This window comes from Octopus sinensis, linkage group LG24, assembly GCF_006345805.1.
Source record: "Octopus sinensis linkage group LG24, ASM634580v1, whole genome shotgun sequence".
Lineage (NCBI taxonomy): Eukaryota > Metazoa > Mollusca > Cephalopoda > Octopoda > Octopodidae > Octopus > Octopus sinensis.
Window position 1 is genome coordinate 9650401 of NC_043020.1, and position 23867 is coordinate 9674267.

Here is a 23867-nt window from a genome sequence, read left to right on the forward strand (position 1 = left end):
TTGTCAGCGACACCGCCAGCTTAGTAGTCTCTTCATAACAAACTCCTCGAGTTCTGATATTTAAAACAGAATCTCATGATGTACGAAGCAAAAATCAACTAAATCGTAACAGATCGCACTCACAGGTATTTCTCACCTTTTAAAGCAATCACCGAGAATTGATATGGAGGATGTTAATTGCTTGGACGTTTCTAACGCACCTGTTTTTCACGATGTGAATTTAATTGCAGGGAAATACGCGGACGAGGAATCCTCATCTGGTGACACGTTTACTAAACAAACGTCATCGCGCAAAAATATTCCTGAACATCGTTGCGAGATTTGCAAGAAGACGTTCTCTTCGGAGCACGAAGTCGTCGCGCACAGAGAAAAACACAAGGAGAAACCCTACCACTGTGAGATATGTGGAAAATATTTCGTGTGCAACAGTCATTTTACAAACCACAAGAGGGTACACACGGGGGAAAAACCGTTCCACTGTGAAATATGCGGGAAGTCTTTCACCCAGAATTACCATCTTGTGGTCCACGTTCGGAGTCACACGGGAGAAAAACCTTACCATTGCCAAGTGTGTGGAAAATCTTTTGTGGATAACAGCAATTTAACAAGGCATAAACGAATTCACACGGGGGAAAATCCATTTCATTGCGATATATGCGGAAAATCGTTCTCGGATAATTCTAATATCATCGTTCACAAACGTAGGCATACGGGAGAACAGCCCTATCACTGTGAAATCTGCGGGAAATCTTTCGTAAATAACAGCGATTTGAAAAGCCATGAACGGGTCCACAGCGGGGAGAAACCGTATCAGTGTGAAATATGTGGAAAATCCTTCTCTGGAAATTCCCAACTGGTGATCCACAAACGTAGTCATACGGGCGAAAAACCGTTTCGGTGTGAGGTATGTGAAAGATCGTTTCTCACTAACGGCTTGTTGAAAGCTCACCTGAAAATACACTCCGGGGAGAAGCCTCACCACTGTGAGATATGCGGGAAATCTTTTCTGAAAAACCACGATTTGAAACGTCACAGGCAGATCCATACCGGGGAAAAACCGTACCACTGCGAAGTTTGTGGCAAGTCCTTTTGTCAGAATTCGGCCCTTACGCTCCACATGCAAATTCACACGGGAGAAAAATCTCATCTGTGTGAGATGTGTGGCAAGTCTTTCTCCCGGAATTCCGACCTTATAAGCCACAAACGTAGACACACTGGGGAAAAGCCCTGCCCCTGTGAAATATGCGGTAAATCTTTTGTTAATAATAGCGATTTGAACATGCACAAACGGGTCCATACTGGAGAAAAGCCCTACTGTTGTGGGATATGTGATAAATCGTTTATCACAAGAACTCTCTTAAAAAGGCATGAACTGATACACTCTAGGGGGAAGTCTTTGAGATATAAAACATGAGAATTCCTTGTGCAAATATAAACTTAAAGTCTACAACGAATATCCGTTGGAAAACATCTATTGTGATAAAATATACTCAAAATAATTCTAATTAAATTCTTGTCTTGTAGTCTTAATTTCATTTTGAGAGAAGTCTTTTCACTTAACTCTTTCGTTAACATATTTATTTTGAGATGCTCTGTGTTTCTTTCAATTATTTTAGATATAACAAAGAATTTAGAAAAATAACTTAGTTACCATTAAGCTAGTGTTAGTAATGTAAATTGTGACTAAAGTTTGGTGGAAAATTTTAATTCAAAACTTAAGAAAGCAAGACGTTTGTACTACAGAGCCAGAGGCGGTTTCGGCCGGGTTGGTAATGAAAGGATTAAATATCCGTTGGAAAACATCTATTGTGATAAAATACACTCAAAATAATTCTAATTAAGTTCTTGTCTTGTAGTCTTAATTTCATTTTGAGAGAAGTCTTTTCACTTAACCCTTTCATTAACATATTTATTTTGAGATGCTCTGTGTTTCTTTCAATTATTTTAGATATAACGAAGAATTTAGAAAAATAACTTAGTGGCTGTGTGGTAAGTAGCTTGCTAACCAACCACATGGTTCCGGGTTCAGTTCCACTGTGTGGCATCTTGGGCAAGTGTCTTCTGCTATAGCCCCGGGCTGACCAATGCCTTGTGAGTGGATTTGGTAGACGGAAACTGAAAGAAGCCTGTCGTATATATGTATATATATATATGTGTGTGTGTCTGTGTTTGTCCCCCTAGCATTGCTTGACAACCAATGCTGGTGTGTTTATGTCCCCGTCACTTAGCGGTTCGGCAAAAGAGACCGATAGAATAAGTACTGGGCTTACAAAGAATAAGTCCCAGGGTCGATTTGCTCGACTAAAGGCGGTGCTCCAGCATGGCCGCAGTCAAATGACTGAAACAAGTAAAAGAGAGTTACCATTAAGCTAGTGTTAGTAATGTAAATTGTGACAAAAGTTTGGTGGAAAATTTTAATTCAAAACTGAAGAAAGCCAAGACATTTGTACTACAGAGCCAGAGGCGGTTTCGGCCGGGTTGGTAATGAAAGGGTTAAATATCAAGGAAATCCTTGTTTGTGAATTATAAACTTATAGTTTATAAATGAAGATGCACTGGACAGAAGAACTATATCAATATGAAATATATTATGGTGAATCATTCTCCGAGCTCGAGTCTTGTAATTCGCATATACTGTGCTGGGAACATAAATTGTGATTAAAGTCTGGTGGAAGTGGAAGATTTTAATTCAAAATTTATGAAAACAAGACATTTGTACTCAGAGCCAGAGCCGGTTTCAGCCAGGTTGGTAACAAAAGGGTTAAATTTACCAATTGTCTAGTTTCAAATTAATGGTTGATGACAAAAAGAAAATATATTTTATTCATTTTCCTGCTACAAATATTCACTTACATGGCTGTGTTTAATAAGCTTGCTCCTCAATCACATGGTTTTTAGATTCAGGGGTTCCATTGTGTGGCACTTTAGGCAAGTATCTTCTATAGCCCTGAGCTACAATAAAATTTCATGAAATACAATAAATAATGACTAATGTATTTTCAATATCCTTTTCAGATCTCTTCTTTGTCATTTCATTTGAAAATGAATGATTTCAGTCACTTTTTAAGCCCACTCTTTCCATATTAAACAAATGATGTGCAATATCACTTTGGGATTGTGTGTGAGTGTGTATGTATATATATATATATATATATATATACATACATATGTGAGTATATATATATATATATATATATATACAATCAACCAATAAGGGTGAGAAATTTTTATACTAATTTAATAGTACATCCATTTAACACCTAGTGGCTTAGTGCATATAAAACCCGGATTTTCATACATATATATATATATATATTGGAAGGTTTGGAGATGATGTACAGGTATTATATATTAGAAGAAATGAGGTACTCAGAAAATCGGATGGTTTATATTTACAGATATTTATTTATATATTACATTTTTTATATATCATATAACTTAGATCATGTATTAGCGCTTTCTCCCATTCTAGTGGGGTTTTCAAATCAATATATATATATATATATATATGTATGTATATATATATGTATGTATATATATATATATATACATATATAATCAAAATAAGCAACAAGGATATCCAGACTGCATTCCCTCTGGATATCCTTGTTGCTTATTTTGATTAAAATCACCCCATTTTGAATTATATGGATAATACCATACTAAATTCTGGTGCCTTTAACTTAAGTACCATATTCAACTGAATCTAAACTTATATATATATATATTGAAGTCGATCAACATCAATTGAAATTGCAGCTGTGATACCAGTGCCGGTGGCACGTAAGCGAACCATCCGATCGTGGCCGTTGCCAGCCTCGCTTGACCCCCGTGCCAGTGGCACGTAAAAAGCACCATCCGACCGTGGCCGTTTGCCAGCCCCGTCTGGCACGTAAAAAGCACCCACTACACTCACAGAGTGTTTGGCATTAGGAAGGGCATCCAGCCGTAGAAACATTGCCAGATCAGACTGGAGCCTGGTGCAGCCTCCTGGCTTCCCAGACCCCAGTTGAACCGTCTAACCCATGCTAGCATGGAAAGCGGATGCTAAATGATGATGATGATGATGATATATATATAATTTTATTGAAGCTGAGAAGCCTTTACAAATTGTATTTAGAACAATGCAATAACACTAAAGCATTGTTCTAAGTACTCACCTGTCTGATTATCAATTACCTGATGCTCTGAGTAACAGTTTGGGAAGCTTTTCAGTTTCAATAACACGACTTTGCTCTACCTTTGGTATTCAAGTCCTGTTTTTTTCCACCTCTGTGCATGTAATCTTTCATTAACTTTACAGGTAATGATGTTACTGTAAATTACATTAAAATGACAAGAGTTCACAATTCCTATAAATTAATTTAATTTTTATCAGTATTTGAGAAATTTGTGTCACCGCCTTATACTTTGAAAAAATATTTGATTAAAAATAGGTAAAATTTAGTAAAAACAATAATTTATTCCATACATCAAAATATTTTTGACTTTTAAATTCTTGGATTCATAGCTTTTATGCATTTAACATTTCATATAATCTTAGTTTTATTGAATAAAAGCATTATTGAAAGTCTTCACAGCATTAACAAATAGAAATCCAAATCTTTAGTTAATCCATTTATAGTTCTGAAAGCAACAATGGCTTGAAGTTTTGTCTATGTTTGTAAAGCTCTGTTACTTTCCGGTAACAACATATATCTATCTATCCATCTATCCGCTCAGTTGAAGTCGACTCTCGGTCACTCGTTGGATCAGTGTCCTCCAGTCAGTTCTATCCTGGGCCACTTCTTTCAGACTGGCTATGTCCATTCCGGTATCACTCTTGATGGTGTCAAGCCAGCGGTTTCTTGGTCGGCCTCTTCCTCTCTTGCCACTGACCATTCCGAGCATGATGTCCTTCTCCAGGGATTTTCTCCGCATAATATGACCGAAATATGCCAATCTATGCTTGGTGATCCTAGCTTCTAGCGACATTTTCGGCCTGATCTGCTTAAGATATATATATATATATATTCGATCAGTCGAAGTCGACTCTTGGTCACTCGTTGGGTCAGTGTCCTCCAATCAGTTCTATCCTGGGCCGCTTCTTTCAGATTGGCTATGTCCACTCTGGTATCACTCTTGATGGTGTCAAGCCAGCGGGTTCTTGGTCGGCCTCTTCCTCTCTTGCCACTGACCATTCCGAGTATGATGTCCTTCTCCAGGGATTTTCTCCGCATAATATGACCGAAATATGCCAATCTATGCTTGGTGATCCTAGCTTCTAGCTACATTTTCGGCTTTATCTGCTTAAGAACTTCTCCATTGGTGAGCCTCGCTGTCCATGGAATCCGTAAAAGTCTTCTCCAACACCAAAGCTCGAATGCATTAATTCTCTTCTGGTCAGCTTTCTTTAGTGTCCAGTATACTTTTCTTACTCTCTCAAATGTATCAAGTGAGTAGAGGCTTTCTGAGACTGGTTATGTTGATACAGTTGATGTCCAGTTTGAACTCCCATAGAGGGAGCAGCTCAGCTGACAATCCGACTTGCAACACATTACAAAAACATAAAGATATCGGTTGTGATTGCGCCAAGCTCAGCATTGAATGGACAGTCCTATGACTGAACATGTTCCAGGCATGACCATCCCATCTGTCTCTCAAGTACACATGAACACACAGCTATCTATCTATATACACTTTTTTTTTACTCGTTTCAGTCCTTTGACTGCAGCCATGCTGGAGCACCGCCTTTAGTCGAGCAAATCGACCCCGGGACTTATTCTTTGTAAGCCCAGTACTTATTCTATCGGTCTCTTTTTCCCGAACCGCTAAGTGACGGGGACGTAAACACACCAGCATCGGTTGTCAAGCAATGCTAGGGGGACAAACACAGACACACAAACATATATATATATATACATATATATGACAGGCTTCTTTCAGTTTCCGTCTACCAAATCCACTCACAAGGCATTGGTCGGCCTGGGGCTATAGCAGCAGACACTTGCCCAAGATGCCACGCAGTGGGACTGAACCTGGAACCATGTGGTTGGTTAGGAAGCTACTTACCACACAGCCACTCCAGCTATCTATCCACAGTGTCTCTTCCTTTATGAGATGGTAGTAGGGTTTGAGGGAAATTTAGCACTTTAACCCTTTCGTTACTATATTTCTGACCAAAATACACCCCTCACGAGTTTCAATTAAATTCTAAAATAATCATGAATCTAGGCTTGTTTCATTAAATAACTGTAACTTTTTTACTTATCAACATATTAATGTGATATTTGGAACATAATTAAAGAAAGGGTTCTTAATCAATTCTATTGCATAACTTTTGTCTCAAAGTGACTTTAATTACAGGTAAATTGAGCAAAAGGTAAAAATATTAAAATTTTGTTTAAACATCACCATAGAAAATGAATCATCAGCTAATATTCAAATGGGTATGCAACAAAATTTTGATAAAGAAGAATTGTGCACATCACTATATCATCAGTTGAATTTAATGCACAACAGGTGTACCATAAAGGTGGAATAAACTGAAATGCTGGAATCCACCCTAAGTTTGACCGAACTAAAGAAATTGGTCAAAAAATAATATACGGCCCTGGTTATGGTATGGAAGTGATAAATTCCAGACCACATCGTTCCCTAGGCCATGCTGACTAACATTAGTTTCCCTGTATAAAAACTAAATTCACGCAGTACCCAGTATTTGCTTCACAAATTTTCCGAAATTTGAACCCCCATTTTGTGCTTGTTTACATTCTGCGTAAGTTTGTTTCCGCATTGATCGTTTCAAACAATAACTTCCAGACCACATCATACCCTAAGCCATGCTGACTAACATTAGTTTCCCTGTATAAAAACTAAATCCACAACAGTACCCAGTATTTGTTTCACAAATTTTCCAATTCAGAATCAATGCTTGATAACATGAAACTCCTATCCATTTTCAAAGTTGAAGAAAAACCGATGCTGAAAAAAATGTGGAAAAAAATCTCCCAAAATTCAGGGAATTAAAATTACACGTCGATCTTTGTACAAAACTGTAGATGAACTGTTTACAAAGCATAATCACATGTTTTCACAAATGTACTAAAGAGATTTGCTCTGACATTCTCATTTAAATATGAATAGGTAAATTTGGGCGGTTTGGTCACATTAACCAAAATTTTTTTCGGGTGGCTTTGGGCGGTTTGGTAACGAAAGGGTTAAGCAGATTGAGTGACTAAGGAGAAGATAACTAATGAGTCAAAGTCTGGTGGTGGTTTATTAATGGCATGTGTACTCCACCTGTCTAACACCCATGGACATATTTACAAAGTCAGAAAACAGCACAGCTCCCATGACTTTAGGAAAAGTTTTTTCACACTGAGAGTTGCTGAAGCATGGAACAAACTGCCGGCATCAGTTGTTAGTTGTCGGAGCACTGCATCCTTCAAAACTTCCATGCTTCCTGAGATTCGCCAACACTACACCTGATTTTCCCACCTCCATACACACACAAGCATGTATCTGACTCATACACTGTTCACTTTCCAGACATTTGTACATTACTGCAGATGCTTTATACGTACTTTTGACAAGTTGTGGTGCACCTGAGCACTGTATACAATAATTTCATTATTATTATGACAGGAAGAAAACAAAACTAACAAAAACGATGCTAAAAGTTTTCAGCATTTAACTAAAACAATTCCTAAATGAGAAATGAGCCCTGCAAAGTGGGATGGCTGCTGCAGAGAGCGTCACAGGGGTCATTCTCTGCAGCAACACCACTGAAGTCCTGTCCATGGGGTGTGGCTGAACATGCCATTTGTTCTGGGGTGTACAATGTTACTCCCTCCCCCCTTCTTCTGCTGTTTAATATCCCCCTACACTTACTTTTTCTTTGTTCCCTAGTGATTAACCCTTTAGTGTTTAAACTGGTCAAATCCAGCCCAATATATTCTACATATTTTATATTCAAACTGGCCATATTTAGCCTCTCACACCAAACCTACATTGACATTCTAAAAATAAATGATCACATCATTGAAACCTCAAAGCTATAAGGTAATGCATGATTAATTCAAAACAATTTGAGTGGGAAAGTATTAGATTTAACAGAGTAATCTGAACACTAAAGGGTTAAACTATAATTTGATCTTTATGTAAACAAAGCTGTATGAAACTAGTCACAAATTTTCATAGAGAATGTAATTTTTAAGGGAGAAAAAATTTTGATAACATATACAGAAATTGTTTATATATAAATATACTAGCAGTATTGCCTGGCATTGCTCAGGTTTGTTTTCGACTCTTTAGAATTGGAATTTTTGAAAAGTAAAAATTTTGCATTATGTAGCTTGTTATTCTCTTTAAGTGAATATTTTTCTGGTTGAAATACACTGAAAAATGGCAACACAGCAGTAAAAAAAATCGTTTAAAAATAGGGATTTTCATAGAAAAAAAGCACCCTTTTGATGTAAATAATTTTTGGTCTTAACATGGTCCGATTTGAATTTTATCTTCTACGGAATGAAGAGCAAGCCTTCTTCTATCATACTCTCAATTTTGGTCAACTTGCGCCGCAGGAGATAGTGTTAGTTGAAGGTTACCAAACCTGCCATACACAGACAACTTCAGCTTTATATATATCTATATATATAAAACTGTAGTTGTGTGAGTGTCTGTCCCCTTCGATTTAGATTCCTAACTACTCCCACATTTTGCGGTGCATTTTAACCAAATTCGGGTATCTTATAGTCGTGATTCATATCGAGCCCGTCTGAGTATTAGCGCGCGTCTACGATGAGTCTACGATTTTAAAAATAATTTAACATCATTTTTTATTCCATTTTAATGCATAATTTTTCGTGTGTTGATGGCGGCGGAGTTGGCGTCCATGGTCACACCTGCACCTGTTTGCTTCTCCCCCTTCTTCCCTCCCTCGTGAAGCTGTGGGGAAGGGAGTGTAAGGAAATCAACGTCGTAAAGCGTTGTCAAGGAGACCAGCGTTCTTTTAGAACGACTTCATGGCTTGAAGACACCAAAACAGAAATGGCTAAGAAAGCCCGAATTGGCATCTATAAGGGAAGTAACTCTCTAAAAATGCTTATATAGTTATTTCCCTTACAAACCCGAGCAACGCCGGGCGATACTGCTAGTAGATATATAAAAAAAATAATAATAAAGATGAAACAAGTAGATAATTTGGGTATTACTACGTGTGTCTGTAGCAAAGATTTATTATTATTATTATTAACATACTGCATCATACACCTTGGCATGTAATAACATTTAAGATTACATAAGATTATGCAATGACATGTTGATGTAACTTTGCCACATCGTCAGGTAACATTCTGAGGCTATTTAGGTGATATGGTAGCATATGTATATATGAAAAATACCAGACTCAGCATTCTTAACCATTTTCATTATATATATGAAGACAAGTTGATAGCTTTTTGTGGTGAATTTTGTTATTATTGAAATATGATATGATTTTGATAATTTTTTTTAATGACTACGATGTTATAATCACAACACAATTTCAGATTAAGTCAACATAGGCAAATAAGAACAAAAGAAAAATATATACACATGTATATATATATATATATATAGTTGCTTCCCAACCATAGATTCAGGTTCAGTCCCACTATATGATATTCTGGAAACAAAGACACCGTATGGACAAGCCTTTCATTTGTGAAGATCACACAGACCTGGACCATGCTTTTACAGTGGACTGCAAGCAGACCCTGTTAATACAGCCATTGTCTACAATCAGGAGCAAAATGTGTAGATGAGGGAAATACAATCCATTCACATGAACACACACAGCTATCTATCTATATACACTTTTTTTTTTTACTCGTTTCAGTCCTTTGACTGCGGCCATGCTGGAGCACCGCCTTTAGTCGACCAAATCGACCCCAGGACTTATTCTTTGTAAGCCCAGTATTTATTCTATCGTTCTTCTCTTTTTGCCGAACCGCTAAGTTATGGGGACGTAAGCACATAAGCATAGGTTGTCAAGCGATATTGGGGGACAACAGAGACACTCAAACATATACACACACATACATATATATATATATATATCAGCCGAAATTGCGAGGATGATCCGGTTCTTGACCGAAGATTGAAGGCTTCGAATGTCCCGTCCGTGTTTTTTGTATCATCTTCTAAATGTTATGTGTTGTCCCAGTTTGTATTTATATATATATGATGATATATATATATCATATATATATATATATGATGATGATATAGCGGTGTATGTATCTTCTCTCTCTTATATGTATGTATATATATATATATATATATAGCGGCGTACGTATCCTCTCTCTCTTATATGTATGTATATATATATATATATATAGAGTGGCGTATGTACCCTCTCTCTCTTATATGTATGTATGTATATATATATATATATATATATATATATATAGCGGTGTACGTATCCTCTCTCTCTTATATGTGTATATATATATAGCGGCATATGTACCCTCTCTCTCTTATATGTATATATATATATATATGTACATGACAGTCTTTCAGTTTCCATCTACCAAGTCCACTCAAGGCTTTGGTCGACTCAGGGCTGTAGTAGAAGACTATTGCCCAATGTGCTATGCAGTAAGATTAAACACAAAACTGTGTTTGGAAAGCAAATTTAACAATGATATATATATATATATATATATATCTTGTATGGTTAGATGTATGACTACTGTATGAGTTAGAGCTCCATGTAGATTAATCATTATCCAGTTGGCCGCCAGCATAATAGCGGTTAGTTGACCACTGTACTTAGTAGTGTAACTAATTGTGATACACAGAGCACATGTAGGGAAAAATTATGATAAACACAAGTATAAATTATTAGTTTCTACATACGTTTCAATATTGCAGTTACTTAGAATTCTGCATGAGATGCTCTTACTACAAAGGATTACTAGGAGGGATACTTTATCATGTCTAACTATAGATATTAGAGTTCTGTAACAGAATGCAATAAAGTGTTTCCTTGGTGATCCATCGCAGTTAGTAATCTTAATACACTTGGAACATCCAATGTTGAGTTCCTAATAAATGTAATGAGTTAAACATAGGTAGGAGCTAATAATCTATAATTGTGTTTATTGTAATCCCACCTCTACACATCTGATGTTGGGCTCAGTTCCACTGCATGGCACCTTGGGCATGTGTCTTCTACTATAGCCCAGAGCCGACCAAAGCCTTGTGAGTGGAAACCGAAAGAAGCCCATTGTGCAGGTGTGTGTGTGTACCCTTTCTTGAAGTCATGTGATGACTAAACAAGCATTACCTATTTCTTTACTACCCACAAGGGGCTAAACACAGAGGGGACAGGACAGACAAACGGATTAAGTCGATTACATCGACCCCCAGTGCGTAACTGGTACTTATTTAATCGACCCCGAAAGGATGAAAGGCAAAGTCGACCTCGGCGGAATTTGAACTCAGAACGTAACGGCAGACGAAATACTGCTAAGCATTTCGCCCGGCGTGCTAACGTTTCTGCGAGCTTGCAAGCATTACCACCACACAAACGATGCTGTTCGTTATCAGTCTTCCCTGAAAAACATGTCTGGCCAAGGGGAAAATATCACCTTGCTAAGAAGCAGGCGAGAGTTGGCAACACGGAGGGCACCTAGCCATTCCATGTGACCGATGCAAGCATGGAAAAATGGACATTAAAAATGATGATGATGATGATGATAATGATGATGATGATGATATTCAATGCAGTAAAGAATTAGTAAAGAATATTCCCGAAAATTGTCTGGAATTTAAAAATTATTGTAATAAATTATAAAAGCAATTTAGTTGCACACAGCTTTGGTGGTATTTAATAAAATTGGTTCCGAATTTTGGCACAAGACCAGCAATCTCAGGAGAGCAGGGTAAGTTAATTACATTGACCCCAGTGCTCAACTGGTACTTATTTTACTGACCCCCGAAAGAATGAAAGGTAAAGTCGATCTCAGCAGAATTTAAACTCAGAATGTAAAGATGGATGACATACCACTAAGCTTTTTGCCCAGCATGCTAACGATTCTGCCAGTGTGCTGCCTTGTAGGTATATAATATTATCATCATTACCTCCTCAATTTTTTTCTTATGCTACAATATAATTTCTTTCCCAAACCAATTTCCGGTAACTTTGGTAAGTATTGTGTGTCTGTGTTTGTAATATGATGAGGAATCTTTCACTAAACAATGACATACAAACACCAATTTGGTATTCTTTATCTTCAATAGTTTCATGCAAAACATATCTTACAGTATTTTGTTTTGGGATTTGGTTTGCAAGATTCTTTATATGATTTCGTGTGTTGAAGCATATTCTGTTGTGTCTGGGGAGAGTCATTTTCTTTTCGTGCCTTATAATGTAACACACTCAAGACTATTGAAAATGTTGCAAGACGCAACGAAAATTTTAGGAAAATAAAAATAAGAAAAAAGTGGAAATTTTACCGGTGAGTGTGTTACATTATAAGGCACAAAAATAAAAATGAATCTTCCCCAGATACAACAGAATATCTTACAGTGCTTTGTGTATGTGAGTGCAAGACTAGAAGGAATGCCAGAACTACTGACACTTGATAGAACGGAGAGTTAATGTTGAATGTAAAATGAAAACAATGACATTTTCTCATACCAGCTGCACACAAAAGCATTTATATTGATTACTCTTTACAATGGATCAATGCATTAGCACACACATATACACCAACCACTATTAACCCTTTAGCATTTAAACCGGCCATATCCGGCCAAAAGTATTCTACCTGTTTTATGTTCAAACTGGCCAGATCTGGTCTCTCACACCAGCCCTAGAATATCATTTTAAAAATTAACAGCTACCTCATCGAAATCTCATAGCTACAAGATAATGCCTGATTAGTTCAAGGCAATGTGGATAAAAAAGGATTAATTTTGGCAGAATAATGTGAACACTAAAGGGTTAAATATACATATTTATGTGTATGTGTATAAGTACATATATGTGTGTGTGTGTGTGTGTGTATATACTCCCTTTGGTGCGTTCATGTACACATATACACACAAATTACTTTTTGCTCATACACACACACACACACACGTGTATGTGTGCAAGTGTACTCCCTTTGATGAAGTTATACACACATCACTTATTCTGATTAAGGTAGAAACACATGATCCTTTCATATACAACCCAATCTGAAACACAGAATCCTGACTCAATGCAGAATACAACCTCACACACGCCCATTTTACTTCCTTACATCAACAATCTTGAAGCACATATACATGAACCAATGAATACCTATTTCTTTATTGCCCACAAGGGGCTAAACACAGAGGGGACAAACAAGGACAGACATAGGTATTAAGTCGATTATATTTTTTTTTCTGTCGTTTCAGCTCAGAGCTGTGGCCATGCTGTTGCACCGCCGTTAAAATGTAAACACAAGCGAAAATATATTTCTTTACTACCCACAAGGGGCGAGAGACAGAGGACAAACAAGGACAGACAAATGGATTAAATCGATTATATCGACCCCAGTGCCTAACTGGTACTTATTTAATCGACCCCGAAAGGATGAAAGGCAAAGTCAACCTTGGCAGAATTTGAACTCAGAACGTAGCGGCAGACGAAATACCTATTTCTTTACTACCCACAAGGAGCTAAACACAGAGGGGACAAACAAGGACAGACATAGGTATTAAGTCGATTACATCGACCCTAGTGCGTAACTGGTACTTAATTTATTGACCCCGAAAGGACGAAAGGCAAAGTCGACCTCGGCGGAATTTGAACTCAGAACGTAACGGCAGACGAAATACCGCTAAGCATTTCAACTGGCATGCTAACGTTTCTGCCAGCTCGCCACATGGTTCAATGTGACATAAGCACACACACACACACACTAATCTTTCCTGTAGAGTCACACATATATACACACACAGTTTTTCATTTTCATGTTTAACCCATTAGCATTCAAACCGGTCATGTCCAGCTCAAATAAGTTTTATGTTTAAACTGACCAGATCTGGCCTGACATCATCTACCCGACGATGTCCTTCTTAAAATAAACAAAATCACATCAAAATCTTGAAGCTGCTTGATTAATTAAAAGCAATGTGAATAAATAAGCAATACATTTGACTGAGTAATCTGAATGTTAAAGGATTAATATTTAAGACACACAAATAATACTTCCATATTATGGATCACACATGGTTCAATGTGTGATACAAGGGGTGATATAAGCACACACACACACGCACAGACTAACCTTTTCCTTAGATCAGTGGTTTTCAACCAGGGTTCCGCCAGTACAGTCCAGGGGTTCCACAAGAAGTTACAAAACTGCTAGAATCGGCAGTAATTTTTAATTCTCCTGTGCAGATATGTGTGCATAAGACTATTAAAATATTGCACAGGGGTTCCTCGAGCCAGTGGAATGTTTCCTTGGGGTTCTGCTCCAGCAAAAAGTTTGAAAAACACTGCTCTAGATAATGTATTTCTATATATTCAATGGCAGTGTTGTGACCGGAATATAACCATAGGTCAGGCATGACCATGAATTACATATCAGTGACAAAGGATCCATTTAATCTTTGTAGAAAGGATAGCAAGGTGTTTCGGACACTCTAGATCAGTGGTTTTCAACCAGGGTTCTGCCAGTACAGTCCAGGGGTTCCACAAGAAGTCACAAAACTGCTAAAATCGGCAGTAATTTTTAATTCTCCTGTGCAGATATGTGTGCACAAGACTATTAAATTATTGCACAGGGGTTCCTCGAGCCAGTGGAATGTTTCCTTGGGGTTCCGCTCCAGCAAAAAGGTTGAAAAGCACTGCCTTAGATGGATCAATGAAAAGTACCCTTTCACACATACACACACACAATTTTGACGATTAATAGGTAACATACATAATACACACACAGAAACACTGTACATTCTTATTAAAACTCATTACAAAATACATACATACATACATACACATACTTTCACAACTGCACAAACATACACAGCCCTTAATAAGGCATTGTTTAGAACACGCAGACGCTTCTCTATTTCTAAGGCACAATATAGACCACATACACATATACATACACTCTCTAATCATATATACACAAACAGAGATTCACTCATTTAATAGATAAAAGTAGAAAATATAGAATGAAAGGCAGGGATAGACAGTCCCTGACTCTTCTTCTGCAATGGATGTATGCCGAAAATTGAATATAATGGAGACATTGCTGTGGTGACAGAAGACAGAGTAAATAATAATAATAATAATGATAATAATAATACTCTGTGTTCATCAGTCTCAGTATGTAGGCCCCTCATCAACATCATCATCATCGTCATCACCATAATCTTCCCCATTATCAAAGTAGTTCAAATTGTAGTCATTGTCCTGCAAAAAAAGAAAAGAAAAAGAAAATAAAATCATCATTATTTAGCAAGTGTCTTCTGCTATAGCCTCGGGCCGACCTAAGCCTTGTGAGTGGATTTGGTAGACGGAAACTGAAAGAAACCCGTCGTATATATATATGTATATGTGTGTGTGTGTTTGTGTGTCAGTATTTGTCCTCCTAGCATTGCTTGACAACCGATGCTGGTATGTTTACGTCCCCGTCACTTAGCGGTTTGGCAAAAGAGACCGATAGAATAAGTACTGGGCTTACAAAAAGAATAAGTCCCAGTGTCGAGTTGCTCGATTAAAGGCGGTGGTGCTCCAGCATGGCCGCAGTCAAATGACACTGAAACAAGTATAAAAGAGTAAAAAGAGAGAGAAACCTCTTCCTCCTCAAATCCTATCTTATCTTAAAAAAAAAACAAAAAAAAAACGAAACTGTGGTGGTCATGGCTGGAACACACCACACCGGGTCACAGATCTACAAGATCAGTGTTGACCTGGTTCTAAACAACAACTTGGTCCCTTCTATGGTCAAATGTGTGCTGGCTACAAAATAAAACCAAGAACAATAGTTTACCTCTTCTTCCTCTTCTTCCTCATAGTACTCTTCCAGCTCATTCTCTTCTCCTTCGTTTTCTTCCGTTTCATTCTCATCAGGATTCACATCTTTCTTCTCCAAACTCTGAAAATATTAATTAATCAAATTACTTAAAAGAAACAAAAAAAAAATTAACGTGGGAGGCATGGCTGTGTGGTAAGTAGCTTGCAAACCAACCACATGGTTCCGGGTTCAGTCCCACTGCGTGGCATCTTGGGCAAGTGTCTTCTGCTATAGCCCCGGGCCGACCAATGCCTTGTGAGTGGATTTGGTAGACGGAAACTGAAAGAAGCCTGTCGTATATATGTATATATATATATAAGTGTGTGTGTATATGTTTGTGTGTCTGTGTTTGTCCCCCTAGCATTGCTTGACAACCGATGTTGGTGTGTTTATGTCCCCGTCACTTAGCGGTTCGGCAAAAGAGACTGATAGAATAAGTACTAGGCTTACAAAGAATAAGTCCCGGGGTCGATTTGCTCGACTAAAGGCGGTGCTCCAGCATGGCCGCAGTCAAAATGACTGAAACAAGTAAAAGAGTAAAAGAGAAAAGAGTAGGAGGCATGGCTGTGTGGTTAAGAAGCTTGCTTTGCAACCATGTGGTTTTGGGTTCAGTCCCACTGTGCAGCATTTTGGGTAAGTGTCTTCTATAATTATAGCCCTGGGCCAAGTTTGGTGGATGGATGATACTGTGTGGAATCTAGACAGACACACATACAATGCCACACATATAGGGTCTGACATGTACACGATGTCACATACAGAGACACATACAATGTATAGAGTCTCACACACATACACTTACACAATGTGACATGCACACACACACACACAGTGGCACAATGTCACACACATACACACACACAGAATGGTACAATTCCACACAGAGTGACATGATGCCACACACACACACAGTGGCACATCACACAGACACAGCGACCCAATTCCAAACACAGTGGCAAAATTCCACACACATAAACAGAGTGGCACAATGCCAAACACACAGAGTGACCCAGTGCCACACATATAGAGTGACCCAATGCCACACACACTGTGACTTAATGCCACACATACACTGGCATAATGTCTCACACACACACACACACACACACAGACTGACCCAATGCCCCCCCCCCCCCACAGAGTGACCCAGTGCCACACACACAGTGACTTAATGCCACACAGACTAGCATAATGTCTCACACACACACATACCTCCAAAGTCTTCAGAACCTCAGCAGCCTCAGCTTTGGTCGGAACATTTGGTTTCGGGGTGAACCTGACTTTCTTCAGTTTCTTCTTCAGTGTTTTGAGTTCAGGCGGAAGACGATCCCAATCTAAAAGTCAAACACAGAAATACATTACATATTGTGAGTGTATATAATCTTTATATATAAAAGTAAGGTTGTGTGTCTGTATCCTACGATTTAGATTCCTAACTACTCCCACATTTTGCGGTGCAGTTTAACCAAAACCGGGTATCTTATAGTCGTGATTCATATCGAACCCTTCTGGGTATTAGCACGCGTCTACGATGAGTCTACGATTTTAAAAATAATTTACCATCATTTTTTCCCATTTTAATGCATATTTTTTTAAATATAAGGGAAGTAACTCTCTAAAAATGTCTACGATGAGTCAACGATTTAAAAAAAAATTTACCATCATATTTTTTCCATTTTTAATGCATTTTTTTGCTATTTTTTGGCTATAACTCTCTAAAAATGCTTTATAGTTATTTCCCTTACAAACCCGAGCAACGCCGGGCGATACTGCTAGTTATATATACAGCAATTTACATTATATGCCAGGAATAATTACCACTATACAGCAATACATATATAACAAGAGTGTGTATCATTATCACAGTCTAAAATCTATACACAGAAATAATTTATATAGGTGCAGGAGTGGCTGCGTGGTAAGTAGCTTGATAACCAACCACATGGTTCTGGGTTCAGTCCCACTGCGTGGCATCTTGGGCAAGTGTCTTCTGCTATAGCCCCGGGCCGACCAATGCCTTGTGAGTGGATTTGGTAGACGGAAACTGAAAGAAGCCTGTCGTATATATGTGTATATATATATATATATATATGTTTGTGTGTCTGTGTTTGTCCCCCTAGCATTGCTTGACAACCGATGCTGGTGTGTTTACGTCCCCGTCACTTAGCGGTTCGGCAAAAGAGACCGATAGAACAAGTACTGGGCTTACAAAGAATAAGTCCCGGGGTCGATTTGCTCGACTAAAGGCGGTGCTCCAGCATGGCCGCAGTCAAATGACTGAAACAAGTAAAAGAGTAAAAAAGAATATCATAGGTGTAGGCATGGCTGTATGGTTAGAAGGCTTGCTTCTCAACCAAATGGTTTCTGGTTGAGTTTCAGTGAATGACACCTTGGGCAAGTATCTTCTGTAATAGCCTTGGGCTGACCGAAACCTTGTGATTGAATTTGGTAGATGAAAGTTCCTGTTGTGTGTGTACATGTGTGTGAAAGTGCCTGTGCCTCCTTATTTCTTTACTACCCACAAGGGGCTAAACATAGAGGGGACAAACAAGGACAGACAAACGGATTAAGTTGATTACATCGACCCCCAGTGCCTAACTGGTACTTAATTTATCGACTCCGAAAGGATGAAAGGCAAAGTCAACCTCGGCGGAATTTGAACTCAGAATGTAACGGCAGACGAAATACGGCTACGCATTTCGCCCGGCGTGCTAACGATTCTGCCTCCTAACAGAGCTGAAGAAGTGTATATAATTATATATACAATAATATACATTATATATCAGGAGTATTTATTATTATACTGCTAAACACACACATACACATATATATATATATGTGGAGGCACAATGGCCCAGTGGTTAGGGCAGCGGACTCGTGGTTTCGATTCCCAGACTGGGCGTTGTGAGTGTTTATCGAGCGAAAACACCTAAAGCTCCACGAGGCTCCAGCAGGGGGTGGTGGTGGCGATCCCTGCTGTACTCTTTCACCACAACTTTCTCTCACTCTTTCTTCTGTTGGCCTGCTCGCTTAGCCAGCGGGGTGGCGTCATTTGAAGGCTAAAACAATGCGAAGCGCATTGTGACCAGCGATATGTATCAACATCTGATAGCCTGGTCGGTCACAGTGATCACAGTGATATATATATATCAGAAGTGTATACTATTATCACAGTTATGCATTATATATCATAATTTAATGTCTATGTTCCATATTGGCATGGGCCGGATGGTTTAAAAGGATCTGATGGGTCCAAGAACTGCATAGTGCTCTAGTGTCTGTTTGACATGGTTTTTGAAGGCTAGATGCCCTTCTGAACACCAAGCACTTTACAATATGTACTGAGTGGTTTCCAAGTGCCACCAGCACAAGTGAGGTTGCCTTGCAGCTTGCAAGACCATGAACGTTGAGTGGGGATAGGTAGCTTTATGCTAGAAGCATAATATGAAGCATAATATATGTGGAGGCACATGGCCTAGTGGTTAGAGCAGCAGACTCGCGGTCGAGTGATTGCGGGTTCGAATCTCAGACCGGGTGATGCGTGTGTGTATGAGCGAAAACACCTAAGCTCCACGCGGCTCTGGCAGAAGGTAATGGTGAACTTCTGCTGACTCTTTCGCCACAACTTTCTCTCGCTCTTTCCTCCTGCATCTTGCAGCTCACCTGCGACGGACCGGCGTCCCGTCAAGGTGGGTAACCTATATGCCAAGGAAACGGGCCTTTATGAGACAGGCATGGTTCGAGAAGGAACAAACAATAATATGAAGGGCGTACATCATCATCATCATCGTTTAACGTCCGTTCTCCATGCTAGCATGGGTTGGACGGTGCGACCGGGGATCTGGGAAGCCGGAAGGCTGCACCAGGTTCCAGTCAGATCTGGCAGTGTTTCTATGGCTGGATGCCTTTCCTAACGCCAACCACTCCGTGAGTGTAGTGGGTGCTTTTTACGTGCCAGACAGGGCTGGCAACGGCCACGGTTGGATGGTGCTTTTTACGTGCCACCCGCACAGGTGCTAGATGGAGCTGGTAAACGGCCACAAACGGATGGTGCTTTTTACGTGCCACCGGCACGGGGGCCAGGCGAGGCTGGCAACAGCCACGATCGGATGGTGCTTTTTATGTGTCACCGGCACAGGGGCCAGGCGAGGCTGGCAACATTATTTACATTCGACGAATATTTGTCCTCATCTTGTTTGTTGTTAACACGTTTCAGCTGATATACTCTTCAACCGTCATTAGGCGTCTTGGGGAAATTTCAAACCTAGGTTCTTATTCCTAAGGTATTTTTCCATATTATCTCTCTCTATATAAACGGCAGTTTGTCTGTCTGCGTGACTGTCAGGTTGTACCCTCACCCTGACCACGGCTTTCAACCGATTCTGATGAAACTTGACACACACATAGCCCAATGTCATAATTCAAAACTAACGCAGCGAAAATTTTGAAAAGTTCCCCCAGTTCTGAAAAAAATCGATAAATTCGACATGGGGTCGAGAATCAGAAACACAAACCGCAGACTGTCTATGGGACGCAACTCGACCTTTTTAACTAAAAAAAAATTTACCATCATTTTTTTGCTACTTTTTGGCTATAACTCTCTAAAAATGCTTTTATAGTTATTTCCCTTACAAACCCGAGCAACCCTGGGCGATACTGCTAGTTATCATTATAATTATTATAATTATTATTCAGGTCACTGCCAGGAATCGAACAAGTAGACAAGTAGACAAAATTTAAATTTCAAACCTGGGTTCTTATTCCTAAGGTATTTTTCGATATTATTATTATTATAATTATTATCATTATTATTAGGTCATTGCCTGGAATCGAACAAGTAGACAAGTATACAAAATTTAAAGATCAAACCTGGTTGAAAACAGCTGTTCCCATCATTTCCACTGTTTTGGTATTTATCTGAATATCGGTGAATGTCTTTCTTCTTCTCAGTTACTTTCAGGTAAAACGGTGATTCCCGGATGGTTCCTCGGAATTCTTGTTTCAATGCAAGCATGTAATCATACTCCTCTCCTTGCAGTAAAGGTACAGCTTTCAATTCCAATGGCTAATGGTTATAAAAAAAAAAAAAGTACATATTTTTCTTTTCATATGTGAAGTAAATAGGATTACATTTCTGAACTCTTACTCTTTACTCTTTTACTTGTTTCAGTCATCTGACTGCGGCCATGCTGGAGCGCCGCCTTTAGTCGAGCAAATCGACCCCAGGACTTATTCTTTGTAAGCCCAGTACTTATTCTATCGGTCTCTTTTGCCGAACCGCTAAGTGACGGGGACGTAAACACACCAGCATCGGTTGTCAAGCAATGCTAGGGGGACAAACACAGACACATAAACACACACACACATACACATATATATATATATATATATATATACGACAGGCTTCTTTCAGTTTCCGTCTACCAAATCCACTCACAAGGCTTTGGTCGGCCCGAGGGCTATAGCAGAAGACACTTGCCCAAGATGCCACGCAGTGGGACTGAACCCGGAACCATGTTGTTTTATTATTACCCACAAGGGGCGAGAACCCGGAACCATGTGGTTGGTTAGCAAGCTACTTACCACACAGCCACTCCTGCGCCTATGTTTCTTTTCATATGTGAAGTAAATAGGATTACATTCCTGAACAAAGTTTTCTTTTTAAAATTGGCCAACTACATGCTCTTTTACTTGTTTCAGTCATTTGACTGTGGCCATGCTGGAGCACCGCCTTTAGTCGAGCAAATCGACCCCAGGACTTATTCTTTGTAAGCCCAGTACTTGTTCTATCGGTCACTTTTACCGAACTGCTAAGTTACAGGGACGTAAACACACCAGCATTGGTTGCCAAGCGATGTTGGGGGGACAACCACAGACACACAAGCACATATAAACACACACATATATATATACAACGGGCTTCTTTCAGTTTCCGTCTACCAAATCCACTCACAAGGCTTTGGTCGGCCCGAGGCTATAGTAAAAGACACTTGCCCAAGGTGCCATGCAGTGGGACTGAACCCGACCAAAGCTTTGTGAGTGGATTTGGTAGACAAACTGAAAGAAGCCTGTCATGTCTGTGTGTATATATATATATATATATATATGGCGATCCTTCGGTATAGGTACACACGTGACTTTGTTTACATTTCCGAAGATAAGAGAAACCCTTTTCTCCCACCCCTAACCCTAATCTCCCATATATAAAAAAAAAAACACTTTCTTGAAATGTATCCGGTACTTACTATGTATGTGTGTATTTAATATATATGTATGCGGGTTTTCCTACCACCGCTTGACAACCGGTGCAGGTGCGCTTACGTCCCTGTACCTAAGTAGTTCGGCAAAACACCGATAGAATAAGTACCAGGTTTTTTATATATATAAAAAAAAAAATTACTGGGGTCGATTCAAAAGTTCTTTAATGCGGTGCCCCAGCATGGCCGCAACCTAATGACTGAATCACTGTGAATGTTCTGTGGTGTATTTTGACATTAAAAAGCACACCTGAGAACTTTTGCAGACATTCCGAGGTTCCACACGTGTAGTGGGTAAATAACACTTGACGAGCCAATGAAGAATTCCGTGATTGAAAGGACTAATTAAACGGATTTCATTATCGTTTTATAGCATATTACATTTTATGGACAAGATACGAGACTTTAAAATTCGGGATTCCACACGCGTAGTGTAAATAATACTTTATAAGGGTACTATTTAAGAAGGGTGGTCACGGTGCGAGCACTCGCGTATCCGCGCTAGCTAGTCGTGACTAGTCGATCCTTACTTTGTGTTTTTGGGCGATCCTTCAGCATAGGCACCATAAGTGGCTTTGTTTACATTTCTGAAGATAACAGAAACCCTTTTCTCCCAACCCTAACTCCCCATATATATAAAAAAAAACCCACTTTGTTGAAATGTATCCGGTACTTCCGGTACCTATACCGAAGTTACGCCAAAAAGGCATTCTTTCGTTAGAAGCAACAAACCATGAAACAGTTTAATTAGTTTTAGTGACGGGGGTCTAATTATGGGCTCCTTCGTTGGCTCATAAAGGGTACTATTTAAGAAGAGTGGTCCCGGTGCGCGCACTCGCGCTAGCTAGTCTTGACTAGTCGATCCTAACGTCAAAAAAATTTTTAATTTGTGTAAAAAAATTACTTGTGTTTATTTACTTTGTTAGGTAGTCGTTGTAGGATCGACTAGTCAAGACTAGCTAGCGCGAGTGCGCGCACCGGGACCACTCTTCTTAAATAGTACCCTTTATGAGCCAACGAAGGAGCCCATAATTAGACCCCCGACACTAAAACTAATTAAACTGTTTCATGGTTTGTTGTATTATGTTAAAAACTGCCGTTCAAACCGAAAAGATCCCATGATGTTTTAAGTATCTTAATTCATTCATTTTGGTTTGCCGGCTTCCTATGAATTTAACTTGAATGTTAACAGAAACAAGTGTTATAATACTTACGGGGAACAAAGGGGGTGGCTGGTGAATTGGCTGAGGGAGAGCATCACCTCTGTTAAAGCCTAAAATACCAATATTAAACGACGCACCACCACGGCCCCTTCCTCGACCAGCCATGACGGCTTTGGACTCTTTCACGAATAAACAAAAACAAGGGACGTTATTCTTTACGGTTAAGGGGGAGATGATTCTTGTGTAGTTATTATTGTATATTTATTCTTTATAATTGGTGCATTTTGTGAACAATAGCGTCGTAAGTAACAGGTTTCAAGAGATATTTACTCTTTTACTTGTTTCAGTCATTTGACTGCGGCCATGCTGGATGTTTTATAAACACATTCTACCAATATACGAAGTTTAAAATTTTTTAGTTACCT

At 39.1% G+C, this 23867-nt stretch overlaps 2 protein-coding genes and 1 long non-coding RNA gene across 4 annotated transcripts; 1 reads left to right on the top strand and 2 right to left on the bottom strand.

The window, feature by feature from the left end:
- On the top strand, positions 1-1878 carry LOC115224019 (zinc finger protein OZF-like). Its single transcript, XM_029794811.2, has 2 exons — positions 1-1469; positions 1802-1878. The coding sequence occupies exon 1, from the start codon at positions 164-166 to the stop codon at positions 1412-1414; it is 1251 nt and encodes a 416-aa protein (XP_029650671.1). The 5' UTR covers positions 1-163; the 3' UTR covers positions 1415-1469; positions 1802-1878.
- An 8916-nt stretch (positions 1879-10794) lies between these two features.
- On the bottom strand, positions 10795-11995 carry LOC118767808. Its single transcript, XR_005003726.1, has 2 exons — positions 11545-11995; positions 10795-11311 (listed from the first exon to the last, which is right to left on the bottom strand). It is a non-coding gene; the product is annotated as an uncharacterized LOC118767808 (long non-coding RNA).
- A 2928-nt stretch (positions 11996-14923) lies between these two features.
- On the bottom strand, positions 14924-23632 carry LOC115223991 (DNA-directed RNA polymerase III subunit RPC7-like). 2 transcript variants are annotated; one of them, XM_029794772.2, is made up of 5 exons: positions 23494-23632; positions 20892-21087; positions 17235-17356; positions 15999-16103; positions 14924-15418 (listed from the first exon to the last, which is right to left on the bottom strand). In XM_029794772.2, exons 1-5 carry the CDS (start codon positions 23605-23607, stop codon positions 15329-15331), a joined length of 627 nt encoding a protein of 208 aa, XP_029650632.1. In that variant the 5' UTR covers positions 23608-23632; the 3' UTR covers positions 14924-15328. The 2 variants fall into 2 exon arrangements, with proteins under 2 accessions (XP_029650632.1, XP_036368700.1); XM_036512807.1 differs by having other exon boundaries at positions 17235-17359; positions 20886-21087.
- Positions 23633-23867: the final 235 nt, after the last annotated feature.